This window comes from Conger conger, chromosome 2, assembly GCF_963514075.1.
Source record: "Conger conger chromosome 2, fConCon1.1, whole genome shotgun sequence".
In the NCBI taxonomy this organism is placed as follows: Eukaryota; Metazoa; Chordata; class Actinopteri; order Anguilliformes; family Congridae; genus Conger; species Conger conger.
The window spans coordinates 47184037-47199150 of NC_083761.1; the positions used below are offsets into that span (position 1 = coordinate 47184037).

The 15114-nt window shown below is 39.8% G+C and overlaps 1 protein-coding gene across 2 annotated transcripts in view; it reads left to right on the forward strand.

Moving 5' to 3' along the window:
- The window catches only part of plxdc1 (plexin domain containing 1), a 68385-nt gene extending 56794 nt beyond the window's left edge, over window positions 1-11591 (forward strand). The window contains exons 11-14 of one of the 2 annotated variants that reach the window (XM_061231841.1): window positions 327-453; window positions 1736-1771; window positions 7208-7368; window positions 10196-11591. In XM_061231841.1, coding sequence (XP_061087825.1) covers window positions 327-453; window positions 1736-1771; window positions 7208-7368; window positions 10196-10318 — 447 coding nt within the window. In that variant the 3' untranslated portion in view covers window positions 10319-11591. The remainder of the gene's footprint in view (window positions 1-326; window positions 454-1735; window positions 1772-7207; window positions 7369-10195) is intronic. The other variant, XM_061231842.1, reaches the window with a different exon arrangement.
- The last annotated feature ends 3523 nt before the right edge of the window (window positions 11592-15114 follow it).

Consider the following 15114-nt stretch of genomic DNA (forward strand, 5'->3'; position numbering starts at 1 on the left):
ATATAAAATACTATTTTTGTGTATCCTCCTAAGACCTGTCTTAATTTCAAGAACTATAAGAACCATTCTACTGTGCTGAAACCTTTTTTACTTAACTGGGTCTCAGGAAGATGTATTGTTAAATGTATATTGGCTGATCTGACTCGGCGGTCTCAGGCTCTGATAGTTAAACTGAAACCTTTCCCTTAACAGTGCAGTCCGTAAGTATTGGGACAGTGATACATTTGTTTGTAAACCTGCCACTGTCCAAATAGTTGCACAGCACGGTACTAACCTCATTTCAACTCTGCCGGCACTTTGCTGTTGCTGTCATCCCACCCTCATAGGCCAAGGGTGCCGTCTGCGAGGATTACGCTACACTGGACCCACACGGCTTCACGGGTCCCTATAACCCCTCGAGTCCCGAGCCCACTCCCTCAGCGGGGGCCCTGGCCGAAAGCCCTGTCACTGACGGTGAGTGCGCTCCGCTCTCTGGTCCTCCCGGGCTCCACGGGTACGGGGCAGGAGCCAGTCATCATGAAGCTGCAGTTCGTACTGCTTATTTACCCATTGCACTCACGCACCGGAGTCGTGGGAAACCGTGAAAGATTTGCAGGATAACTCGCCTGTGATTCATTGTGAGCAACAAGCCAATGTCGCGACTTAACTCTGCACAGAAGATGATATTTTGAGAACTGTACAGCAACATTGGTTTTGGATTAGTGAAGAATATGTTTTTGGTAATTTTACAGTGATTCAAATTTATTTTTGTTTCTGGAACCATCTGTTTGTATTTGTTATTGAATCAAATATGAGGCCATGGGCACGGCTGCACTGCTAGTTCCCAATAAATGCACACTACAACATTCTCATCAGGTTTTTGAGAGAGTGCAGCAATGTGATCTGATGTTGTAGTATCATTGCAGCAAATTTGTATGGTAGTTGGAATGGACCTCAATATACTGTGTTTTTTATGTACATACGTATGTACATTGTGTGTTTCTGTTGTTGGTTTTGTCATTTGTTTTTCTGTGCTTCTTTTAAGTGCTACAGTATATAATTTTAATTTTTTTATTTTTTAAGATGATAAGCTGTATACCAGTGCTGACTGAGGCCACAATGATTTCAGTCAGCAGGGTGTTCCCAGCAGACCTGGATCAAATGCGTAATTGTTTTTGCTCAAATTGCTCTTGCCTGGTGCAATTGAGCCAGCCAAGGGTTACAGAAAGGCGGGGTTTGCAGTATTTCATAGGTTCCAATACACCAGACCAACTCAGTAAAGCGTAGGAAAGTATTTGAATCCAAAAGAGTTACATATTTGACCCAGGTCTGGTTCCCAGCCTCATTGCTCAATAGTGCCTCTTCTGGTCAGTCAGGCACCTGTGACCTGCTGACAGCAGCTGCTTCAGTCAAACCAAGCAATTGTGCGGCTCAGCTGGTGTCCTGCAGAGGAATGATAGCTGGCTGCCAGTACTTTAGAGGAGGCCGACGCTAGTTTCAACATTCACGGGGATGTTGCAACAATGTGACAAGTTCATTATTGGCTGAAAAACCCTGCCAGCAAATGTTTGAAGACATATTTATTGCACACATGCTTGTGTAATATGCCGGTTTTCCACAAATATGGAGGCAGAAGCGTTGAATGTGTGCCTAATTGCATGCCTGCGTGTGCTTGTGCGTGAGGATATCTCTGCAAGATCATGTCGCTCTGTCTCTTGTCGCTGTCTCTCCACAACGGTGCTCTCTTTGTCCACAGATGACACCAAACTTCTCATTCACTACAATGGCAATGGTGAGTTGGCCAGTGGTTAGCACTGTATTAATTCCTTGTGTGGTCTATTGTTGATCTGTTTCCTATCGCTGCAGTTATAACCACAGTGGTCTCAATGCAGCACAGGCCTGAGTTGTGTAGCGGCTCAAATATGAATGAACTCAGCATAGCCCTGGACAACTGACCACCGCCTGGCCAGTGTTTGTGCATATCCCAATGCATGCATGTTGTTCTGTTTGTACCTGTGGTCGTCTTATTTGGCAGTAACCCTTTGTAATCTTTGAAGGGGGCAGTTTGGCAGAGCAATTCAGTTAGGTTCCGACAGAATTACACCATCAGAGTCCAGCTGTATAAGGCACAACATTTCTTTTTAAAACAGTGCAAGAGTAACTCAGGACATTAGCACCATGCATAGGGATTCCCCAGCCATATACTGGCAGTGTATGCCACTGTATTTTAGAAAGAAAAACAATTATAAAATAAACAACACAATTTAATTAGCTGGAACACGGCTGGCATTTTGGCAGCTGATAACCGCAGTCCCGCGTGTGTCACTCCTGCGGTCCTTGCCTTGTTCGCTGCCCGCCTGCCTGCTGCCCGCGTGATAGGGAAGGTCGCTGCCATGGCGAAAGATGCTTTAATTAGCCTGTAGCCTCCGCCGCCCAAGCGCCTCGCTTGTTAGCAACTGTCCCGGGTTGCCTGGGGCGATTGTTTGTGGACGCGAATGAAGAATCGTGTGTTAACTTGTTTTGTTTTGCACTTCCGAATTGTCTTTCTCCTGTCTTTCCTTTCCTGTTCCCTTTCTCTGGCAGCATCCCAAACCGTGCACTTTGCTCTCTCCAAACAGTGGGGTTCTCGAAGGGGCAGTCGAGTGGGCGAGAGCGCACTCTTGCAAAACGTATTTTCAGTTTCCTCCAGTCCTCCACCTTGCTGCTCAAATTAGAAAATTTGAAATGGGGGCCTTAGCCTAAGACGGAGCATAATACGTATGCAATGATAAATAATAATTGCGAGAGTACATTCATGTGAAATGAACATAAAATGTGTTTTTATTCCACCTTTTAAAGTTTTAGGCCACGTTTTAACAAGGGGTGGGTCGCAGAAACGAGTTCACTTCTTAATTCAGTCCTAGGCTTGGAAATGTATGTAAGCTGGTGTGGTGCCTGAGGTTATCCACCAAACCATCTAAGTATTTTTTTTTTGCTTATAATTTCTGACGTCATTCATCTGACATTTCGAATATTCATCAGATGTGGATTATCGATGTAACTCGAGTCCCTGGTTTCTGCTAAACCCACCAGACTTGTCATCGATCTGCCAAAAACAGATTACTACATACATTTCATTGTTCTTCGCTGAATCAACTAATATTTGCCACATTTCTCAAACGTTGCCTCGAGATAGTGTTCTTGACTATGGCTCAAAGTCATTCAGCCAGCTGGCTTGCTTGCAACCGCTAGTTGTTTTTGCTGGAGCCGTGCATTTGTGCGTCGTGAGCCAACTGCACACTTGCATTTTCCTGCAAACTAACACTTCATTCCAAAGTTATCCCTTAAGCCCTCAAGTCCTCAGTGAGCAGCAGTGGTGGACAAATAACTACAAATAGCAGAATCACAACAGTTACCTTGAAACAGATGATGGATCCTAAATGTTTCACATGCTCAGCCATTTGCAGGTGATTCTATTGTACTTAAATTGCAGTATATCTGGTAGTTCTGCCTTTGCATTTAGCACAAGCCTATTTTAGCTGCAGCTGTAAATGGGTTTTAAGATTTAAGTTTTTATCTCTGACCACCTTCTTGTGATGAAAGTTTCTTTTTTTCAATAATGTCTTTTGAATTAAATTGTGTTACATGAACTGTAGAAAGTTCATCTGTACTAAAATGCATATATTTGCTAAGCACAAAGAACTCACTGAGGACTGTTAACAGAGCAAGGTTCTCTGTATCCCAGAGCTGTAGCATATTAGCCACAGTGAAGATTAATGACTGTATGATATGGTGCAATGTCACCAAGTAATAATTCAAAGGCCTCAGGGAGCAGGGTGCTAATGTGCTGTTTTAGGGAATCGTGATCAAGCACTTAATTTCTCATTCATTTCATTTCAATGTGCTCATCAACACTGGCACAAACTGCTGGCCTAGTACACCCACATTAAATGTCCAGACAGGAATGTGTGTCTTTTTTCTTCTTACAAATATATTGACATTAGCTAATGATGAAGGATTCTCAGTTTTCACTTATTATTCCTGTATATTTGTAACAGTTCACAATTTTTGCAGTAATAGCTTGCAACCTGATGAATGCGATTCAATTCCTTGATTATTTTCAGACTTGTTTTTATCAGTTGAACTAAGTGTAATGTTTTGTTGTGAGCTGTACAAGGAGGTGTACATTTGTGCCTAAGTTTCCCAAAAGGGAAATTGGTATTGAGTTTTTAACTGATAGATCAGCCACATTAGCTTGCATTTTATTTTATATTTTATAAGTTGCTGATTAAACCCACTGCTGATATTGTATTCCACCAGCATAACTAATGCATATCACAACAACATAGATATACAGCAGTGGAGGCTCCTCCATAGAGGTGGAGGAGGCCTGGCCTCCCTAATAATTTGAGAGAAGAGAGAGATTTAAAAAAAACAATAAATATATTTATTTTATTTATTTATTTTAACAAAAAACATATTTTTTATTTTTTATATTCATATTATTTTAGTTTTGTTCATAAATCTAAATTTTCCCATGGCTAAAACCCAATATTGCAATTGTAAAGCAACAGGCCAGATTTCCCTATCAGTTTGTATTAAGGGAGGCCAGGCCAGGCCAGGCCTCCCCTAGGAAATGAGATTCTCATAGAAGTCAATGTAATGCATTTTTTTTCATGCCAATATGTGATTGGCCAGATCACTGAAAATGGGTGGGCAACGGAGGCCTGGCCTCACCATGCATTGTGTCCAGGGCAAAGATTGACATTTTGTTCATCCAATCACATGCTACTGGTTCATTTGGAATCAACTATCCTTTCCTTTCTATTCAACACAGAAGCCATTTTGAGAATTCGCTAGTCACTTCAGTCAAACAAACACTCGCCATAGTGGCTACGAGTGTCCTATCAACTTGTGCTTTTCAGGAAATTTAGAGAACACCCCTGGCTATCATCCCTGGAGTTTATAGCTCATTTTTAAACACTTTTGCTTAAAACTACCTCGGAAGTCGGCGAGATTCTAGCGCAATTTGAGATCTTGGGCTGGAGATATGCAGATTCCAGATACTAGGGAGTGAGAATGACATTCAATAGGTCATGTTAGACACCATTTGGGATTTATTGAACAGTTTTATTTTTAATGTAGTCCATTTCGTTTTATTACAAGTCAATTGAATAATCTTCCATATCAAATTACCGAATTGTTGCTCTGTGAGGAAATTCACTCTAAATACGAATAGAGTGCTGCCCTCTAGTGGATAACGTTAACGTTAGATAAAGCCAACTGGAACCATATTTTTACATATTTTATATTAAATATATTGAATAAAACTACATATGATAAAGAAAGTGTTATCTTATCTTTTTTATATGCTAAACTTGATTAAATTGGTGATTACATGTTGAAGCTGTAGAAGAATGAAAAATGTAAGCTAAACAAAATTGTTTTTAACTACATAATTAAAATTCCTGCCTTTTACACATGTTCACTTGGCATTTATATTACATCCAAATGTCATTTCTCAGCTTAATTATCAGGCAGGCTCATAGACTTACAGCAATGTCATTTCTTCAGGAAGGCACAAGGCTAAGCTCTGCACAATGAATTTCATCAGCCAGAACTTTCTGACTGTAGCTTACACTCCAAATAGTATGCCTTTGGCCAGCACAAAGACAGATAAGAGAACAGGGAACATTCCATCGCGAGTGAAGTGAGCAAGCGGAAAAAAATGGCCTCCTCAATTCTGGAAGTAACCAGCCTCCACTGATATACAGTATATGCAACCTACTTACATTTGCATATTTGTCACTTTCATAATCATTATCTGGTGCTTTTCACTTCCATAATCTTAATTTTATTTTTATGTTGAATCATATCGTAGATCAGTGGTTCCCAACCTGGTTTCTGGAGATCTACCATCCTGCAAATTTTCACTCCAACCCTTACAAATCACACCTCATTCCAAACAAACATAGATCTTGTTGAGCTGCTAATTAGTAGAAATAAGTGTGCAAAATTAGGATTGAAAACCTACAGAACAGTAGATCTCCACCCTGCTGACAAAACAGCCCAAGCTAGGTTTTGAAAAAGCTGGTAGCTGGTTGACTAGTTCAGACCAGCTCCCAGCTCAACATTGTTTAACTGGTTGATCAGTTCAGACCAGCTTGACATGGTTTGACCAACTCAAGCCGTGTTTTGAAACAGCTGGTCGACCAGCTACCAGCTCAGACAAGCTACAGCACTAGCTGTTTGACCAGCTCATACTCAGCTAGACCAGTGTTATGTCCAGCTTGGTCATGCTGGTTGACCAGCTCATACCCAGCTAAACCCAGATAGACCAGCTTGACCAGCTCAGCTCAAGCTGGTCAAGCTGGATTTTACAGCAGGACAGAAACAGGATTTGGAACCATTGTAGTAGATAGAGACAGCAGGTAGACATGTGGTTTCCAGCTCCTATGTAAAGAGAGGCCATAGATTATTAAACTTATATTGGTTTGTGGCATATTGCTCCAGTGTTTCCTTCCTCCAAGTCATCACCAATACTTTCCCTTTCATTGAAGGCTGGATCTGAGCCACCTCATAAGCTGTGATTTGAAACATCTGGTAACATTAAATAATGCTGGGTACAAGGCACTTCCATATACCAAAATGAGGGTTCAAGGGCCAACTTTGAAACCTGCTTATGAATTGTCAAATGTGGATTCAAGGTGTGAGTACACACAGATCGAGTATGCAGCAAGATCCGTAAGTGGTTTAGGACACAGTCCAGCTCTCTGTTAATGTGCTCCCTAAAACATGCAACAAAGAGAAGTAATGTCATCGTGGAACATTTCCATTTGCGTGTTTTCAAAGGTACAATAGGTAAGATTTTTGTGTTAAAACATTGTTACAATACCCTTCCTATCATTGAAAAAGGCTTGCTGACATGTTGAATCACCGTTTGCCTGAGTTAATAGTCCTTAAATTCGGGTTAGAAAACATACAGTTGATGGACTGTTATACAAACATTGTATAACTGTACAATAATTCAAGCTCATTGGTTGAAAAATGGTGTTTCCACAGCCAATGGGTTTCACTGTCAGTGCGTTCACAGTGAAGGGGTAGGATAAACAGTGTTGTTGTTTGTGAGTGTTTGCTGCTGCAATTCCTCTCTTGACCGTTACAAGTCCGAAATTACCTATTGTACCTTTTAGCCTACATCACACAATGAGGCTTTTTGTTTTCATGTGTCACATTTGTTCTTCCTCAGATCTACAGACAGGTCCTCCAAGGGAGCAGGGGGCGCCAGAGCACACTGGAATCATTGCAGGGGTGGTGACAGCTGTGATTCTGCTTGTTATCCTGACACTGCTGGCTCTCTACTACATCAACACACATCCCACTGTTGCCCCACCATTCTACCTCATGCAGGTCAGTGCAACTGTCACTCAGGTAGTCCTACTACCAGAGGTAGGCTCCTGGAGTCACTGCAGGAAAGAATCCTAGAACTACATCTCTCATTACACAACTATAATATAATATATTATATATACAAATAAGTCTATTCCTCCATTTTTACATTTCTACTTTCCTGCTGCAGTCAATACTGAACACGTACACACGTACACACACACACACACACACACAAAGAGTCGCACATATGGATGTGTCCAACACCGTCACACACTGGTATTTAGCAGACACTGTAACCTAGAATAACAATGCAAACATTACCCACCATGGAAAATGGCAATTTACCTCTACACTGAAAAGAGAAATGTAAATTGTGTTTGTTGGCAGAGGTTGGATCAATTCAGATTGGCTTATTAAATATTATTGATACACACATCAAGTCCATCAAGTAGCTCAGGATGGCAATAAAGATTTCCTATCTGCCCAGCATCAGGTTTCCAGGGTTACCAAAACACTTAACAATATTCCAAGCATTTCACTTAGATAGCTCAATTTAACAACAAGCCTGATGAACTGGTCTCTGCCTTTGACAAGACAAGAGGCATCATTGGTATGTAGCATTTTACATCCGCAGCCCAACTATGTTTTTAATAACAATATAAATATATCATTTTTTTATACTGTACCAGCTACATACTACTGCAGCTGTGATTAATAACTATTGACTACAACTGTAAGGTGGGGAGCTGAGGTGTGGACCCAAGTGCAGAGAACCAGACTGAGGCAGAGAGCAAAAAGCAGCAAAGATTACTGGACACAAAACAAACAAACACTAAAAACTAAGTAAACAAGGGTACACTAATAAACTGCAAAACTTGAGACACAAACTCGCAAGCCCTCGAGACAGAAGTGAAAAGAAACTGAGCACTGAAACATGAAACAAGAGGGCTATATGCACACAAGAGACAAAACATCAGAGCTAACAAGACACAGCTGAACAGAAGAAGCAAACTAACAAGACACAGATGACACAACTAATAGAATAATTGATACTAATAAACCAAAGAAAGGGGAACACAGAACAGTCATTGCGCCGTCTGGTGGACAGTTCGGGTAGGTCCGGGACCAACCATGACAGCACTTCTATTTTATTGTTTGTTATTGATATTTCTCACATTGCAAACTTGTTATTGAGCAAAATTGGACTTATTGTGTTTTGCTAATGTGTACTCAGATTCCTTGTGAGATAGTTAGTAAATTAGACACATAATATCTTCCCGAATAGGCATGTTTACATTCAATTCACGGTTTTCACATTTTTGGTTGTTGAATATGTACCTCTTCTAGGGTTTCAGAATAATAGAAATGTAATTTCATGTAACTCAGTGCTTTTAATATTTCTGTAATATTTCTGAATAACTGATAAACATTGAGTCAATCAACAACATCATTCTGAACATCAAGCCATTCACACCAAGGTTCCAACTCAAACAACTTCAGATAAATTTACTGTGCAGGAAATAAAAATGATTGTGACATGGTATCAATACTGTGCTGGTGCCACTTTGTTTGCACACTGTTCATCCCTTTGAATTCATATTTAAGATAATTTTCTAAAAGTCCAGCACACTGTTATTATGCTATTATTATTACACGGCACTGAAAAATAAGCAACCACCTAGGGCAAATACGGCATTCAAAATGGCTGAAACGTGTCACATGGGTGTGCATTCATTTTGTACAACCGTGCTAACGAGTTGACAGATTGATGCTAACAGATCGAACAGGTGTGTAGATTTTTTTCACAGCTAAAATCAGTGCACGCAACATCACAATGCACAATTAATTTATAATTGGTGCAAGTAGTCCGGTTATAGCCGATCTGGTGAAAAAAATGTTACTGTAGGCGACATTGCATTGAGTTACACTTTACATTGTTGGAAAGATAACCATGGGAGATGTTCCAAGCTTAATGTAACCGAGCGTTTTAACTTGGTCTGTAGCTAATAACAATATAACACACAGTGAGTGAGGAAAGAATTATCAAACTTTTATTGTCTGTAATTCACTCCATGAAACAACAGCCACAAGCGTAGAGGAATATATTGAGACACGGAACACCCCGAGATGCTGAAATATATTCAGTACACTGATATTCTCCGTAAACTGTATCGTGAAATCTGCAATAATTTTATATGTTGTTTTGTGGAACTGGCTGCAAGAACAAGACATGCCAGCTGATTCTGAGGTCTTTTTAGTTCAAAAAGGGCTCCGTCCAGTTGCATGGCACTGAAATCTGGAACACAGCGTCAAATTTCTAAATTGCTTACTATTATTTTATGAACCAATATTATTTAATAGCTTAATGTTTTATTTCTTTTCGGCAATGGTGAGCTAGTGAACTTTTCTTCGGCAGTTTTATTTGCAGCAGGAATTTTAGGCTGCATCAAAAACATTTTTTATCTCGTTCCCATCGCTTTTCAATCAATTAATTTTTTATAAACTCAAAATAAATTGTCCATAGCTACATTAATTAAGCAAGTTAGCAGTGGTATAAGTTGGATAATACCCTATAAACGAGTCAGTTATGAGGAAATAACAGCCCTTCAGGGTGGTAAACGTCCCTCCGCGAACTGCCCAGTTATTATATAACTGGCTTGTTCATTGGGTATTATCCCTTACTTTTTTGAACGTAACTTATAAGAAATGTTCTCACCATTCAACCTTCATTGTGTCATTTCACGGTCACCTTCCCCCATAAAAGTAAACCGAGACCTCTCTCCAGCTTCCTCTATCCCTAACTATCCTTTCTCCCTTTCTCTTGACGAATGATCCACTATGGCAGCAACGAACAAACAACTACTGGCCTTCCATGAAGTTCCGGAACCAAGGCTGCCACAACAGCTATGCGGAGGTGGAGGTTGGGGGCCAGGAAAAGGAGGGATTCATCGAGGCTGAACAGTGCTAAGGAGACTGGACTGAGGGCTGAAAAGTATAGCATGGGCTTTTTTTGGGAGTGTAAAGAAACGGACTTGCCCCAGTGGAAAATTACAGTGAGATTTTAGCCGTCATTACTGCAATTAATGTACAGTTAATCTTTATACTGCTTTCTGTTTTTGTTTTCACCAAGAGAAAGGGAATCTGTTTTACAGTGTCTTGTTGATCAATGACTATGTTTCATATTATACTCCTCGTTTAGCCGTGTGGATTTGACTAGCTCTGTGGGTGATGTGCATCTCTACAGTGATGACAGAGGTAATGAGAGCGACAAACATCCAGGAAACCTCTGATGAGAGTTTTGCCAAAATTTGCTTAAGTTGCTCATGCATTACGCTGTAAATGTTGCAATAAGGGAAAACTTTGCTTATTAGACATTGGGGCTTCTTGCCAAATCCTGGCAGGATGGTTTTTATAGTGAATTATGTTGAATCGTAATTTTTCGACACACTCTAGTGTGGCCTGGGGGACCAGGTTCCATGAGTTCCTGGAGAAACTCATAAACTTAAAACATGGAACAGCTGACAGTATCCCTGGGGACCAAGAACAACCCGCATTCTGCAATCACGTTGTGGTGTTAGCAGAGGAGTAATGGTAGCATCAAATGAAAGCTTTGACACTCTGATTTCAAAAGTTGGCTTGTACTTTTGCTTTCGTCTACTACTAAGTCCAGCAGTAGCGGTAAAGTTTTGGTCTTAAAGATCAGCATTGTAGAGATATAGAGTATTTCAAAATGCTCTTTTCTTGTTATAACGTAAGCATACACAGTTGCAGCTCATACTAAATAGGCACCTTGTCAAATGAAAATTGCAGTCCATGGAATTGAAATGACATAACAGTACCCTTCATGGAATATGCTTCAGCAGTCTCTGCTGCAGTGTGTTTCTAACAGGAGCCACAGTTAGTGTGTGGGCCCCCGAATCCTATTGAAAGAGGGGTATGGGGTCACGTCAAGGAAAACAGTCCCAACCTGCACCGCCAAGGGACTATGCTTGCACAATCACAGGGAACCTTGACCAGGTCTGACACGGAGTCCTGAACACTATACATAAAGCATAAGAAGATTGGTGCCCCAGTGACCAGGTCCCTGTCCAAGTTGTTGTTACCAGGGACTCCAGGATGGACTCCGGATTTTAGGGTTTTGGTTCAGGAGTGCAGCTACATGAATAAACACTATATCAACATTGTATAAAAGAGTAAATACATTATGACAACAAATCAATAAATGATTTTCTGACTGTAAATGTGTGGACAGTGTTCTTACATTATTGCATGAATGCCTAATTTTGCCCTACTCTGCAGGGCTACAGGGCGTGTTGGTTTCAATGCAAATATCTAATCAGCCAATCAAGTGGCAGCAGCTCAATGCATAAAAGCATGCAGACATGGTCAAGAGGTTCAGTTGTTGTCCAGACCAAACATCAGAATAGGGAAGAAATGTGATCTAAGTAACTTTAACCATGGAATGATTGTTAGTGCCAGGTGGTTTGAGCATCTCAGAAACTGCTGATCTCCCGGGATTTTCACACACAGTCTCTAGAGAATGGTATGAAAAAAACTTCCAGTGAGCAGCAGTTCTGTGTGTGAAAACATCTTGTTAATGAGAGGTCAGGGAGAATGGCCAGACTGGTTCAAGCTGACAGGAAGGCACAGTAACTCAAATAACCATGTGTTACAACAATGGTATGCAGAAGAGCATCTTTGAACACACAACATGTCAAACCTTGCAGTGGATGGGTACATTACAAACCAATCATTCTAAAAAAAAGCTATATATACCAAATAAATTGATCACTGTGTATACAATTACTATGTTCATATGCACACGGTCTGTAAACATAATATCACCATAAAATCTGCTTTGGCTGTACCTAGCTTTCGACCGCAAACGACTGAGTCTCTGAATTTCTGTAAGTTTGTAAAATGTACTTCAACACACACAAGAACTGTCTGGGCAGATCAAAGAGGCGCATGGTAGAAGCAAATACCTGTAGACACTGCGGCCTGCAGGACCTATTTAACACCTAAGTACAGGGGTATCCAATATTATCCAGAAGGAGCTGGTGGGTCCAGGTTTTTGTTTTTGCCCAGCACTAACACACATAATTCTACTAGACCATGATATGTTAATTAGTTTAAAAAAGTGTCTTATTGTTGAGCTAAAACAAAAACCTACACCCACATCGGCCCTTTTCGGATTAGATTGGACACCCCTGCCCAGGTATATAGAAGACTGACAAAAAAAACTATAGACATTTGTCACAAAGTAAATAGTATTAAATAAATACATAACACATTGAAAAGCTTTGCATGGCAGATTTTGTTAATCAGAAATCCTAAAACATTTTATTTTAAAAGTATGGAAATATAAACAAACAATTTTTTCCAACTCCATCTGGGACACAGAGTGCACAACTACCTGTATGTATTTATGAGTTTTTGCCTTTGTTTGGATTGGAGTGGTTGCAGACCAGTGAGAACACACACTAGTGATAATTACATTATACTGCATCTGTGGGAAATCTTTAAATTGCTTAATAACTGTGGGAAGTTCAATACAAACCCTTAACATCTATCCCAATAATAAACAAAAACATGCCCCATTGCATTTATATCTTGAATCCAAGAGTAGAGAGGCGTGCACTAAGCTGACATGTTTCCAAGATAGTTCATATTATATTGTCTAATAGCGACATCTGCTGGTAATTTAATTCCGAGTAAGCTCTGGAGACAATCACTCGCCTGAGCCAGAATTAATGTTGATTGCAAATAGTGTCAAATTCTAATTAGGGCTAAATTGTTTATTTAATAATAACGTATTTATTGTGTGTTTATCTATCAAGTTAGGTTAGAGTATGACAAAGCATGGGGCGTTTATTTGATAACAAATCTCATCTGCATCAGCAATTTAATAAACTGAAACAATGATATGTATTTCATGTTAAAATATCAAGAAATGTTAACATGAAATATAGTTTGGTTGCGAGCTAGCAATTTTTCTGACTACAGACGACTCCCAATTCACAAATAACCTGCTAATGTGTTTATTAATTTACTAGGTTAAAAAGCAAATGCTAGTTATTGAGGAAGGTTAAAGTCAAACTCAATTTCAAAGCAACCTCAGCAAGATATGACATACAGCCAGGGGGAAATTCATTATTTAATATCATGTTATATTTTGAACAGGATGGTATTAATATCAATGAGTTTTATCATACAACTATTTAATGTAATAGAAAAATATCATCTTCAAAAGGTAAGCCTTTGTATGTACTAGCTCAATACAGCTACACTTTAGGTTTAAAAAAAGCAGTGGAAACACATACTGTATTACTTTCTCATACCTTCTTGTAATTTTAGCCCTGGCATAACATATGTATATACTTTCTATTATTATAATTTAATTATTTTCCCTGGTTGTTAGGAATTAATTAGCCTCTTTGTATTTTCTTACATTTGTAAATAAAGGTTGTTTAAAAAAAAAAACATATAGCCAAGGAACCAGGGATTGACATTCATCCAGAAGCTCGCAAAATCCAGTCGTTACCAGAGGTGCCGACAGTGCCCTCCATAACATTTGGAACAAAGACCCATTATGCTTTGATTTGCCTCTGATTTGCCACAATTTTAGGTTTGGAAGCACACAATTAACATGTGCTTAAAGTGCACATTCTCTGATTTTATTAAAGGGTATTTTCATACATTTTGGTTTTCAAAAATGTAGAAATTACAGCAGTGTTTTTGCTTAGTCCCCCCATTTTAAGGCACCGTAACGTTTGGGACACATGGCTTCACAAGTGTTTGTAATTGTTCAGGTGCGTTTAATCATCTCCTTAATGCAGGTATAAGAGAGTTCTCAGCATCTCGTCTTTTGATCGATTTGGAAACTATTATTGCTGTTTATCAACATGAGGACCAAAGTTGTGCCAATGAAAGTCAAAGAAGCCATTATGAGACTGAGAAACAAGAATAAAATGGGCATTGACCAAACCTTAGGCTTACCAAAATCAACTGTTTGGAGCATAATTAAGAAGAAAGAAAACACTGGTCAGCTTACTAATTGCAAAGGGACTGGCAGGCCAAGCAAGACTCCCACATGAATTATCTCCATAATAAAGGAAAATCCATGAACACCTGTCTGACTCTTTGGGAGCCAGGTGTGGATTTGTCAATGATCACTGTCCTCAGAAGACTTCATGGACAGAAATACAGAGGCTACACAGCAAAATGCAAACCACTAGACAGCCACAGAAAACAGGATGGCCAGGTTACAGTTTGCCAAGAAGTACTTAAAAGAGCAGTGCTGGAAAAGGTCTTGTGGACACATGAGCTAAAGTTTAACTTATATCAGGGTGATGGCAAGAGAGAAAGGAGAACAGAAAGATCCAAAGCATACTACCTCATCTGTGAAACACGGTATTATGGGTGTTATGGCCTTGACGCACTTATCGTCATTGATGGTATAACTGATCGGTAGTAGCAAAATTTATTCTGAGATATATAGACACATTTATCTGCTCAAGTTCAAGGGAATGCCTCAAAACTCATTGGCCGGAAATTCATTCTACAGCAAGACAATGATCCCAAACATACTGCTAAAGCAACAAATTAGTTTTTCAAAGCAAAAAATAGTCAATTCTTGAGTGGCCATGTCAATCACCTAATCTGAACCAAATTGAGCATGCCTTTCATATGCTGAACAGAACTTAAGGGGACTAGCCCCTAAAACAAGCATGAGCTAAAGGTGGCTGCAATACAGGCCTGGCA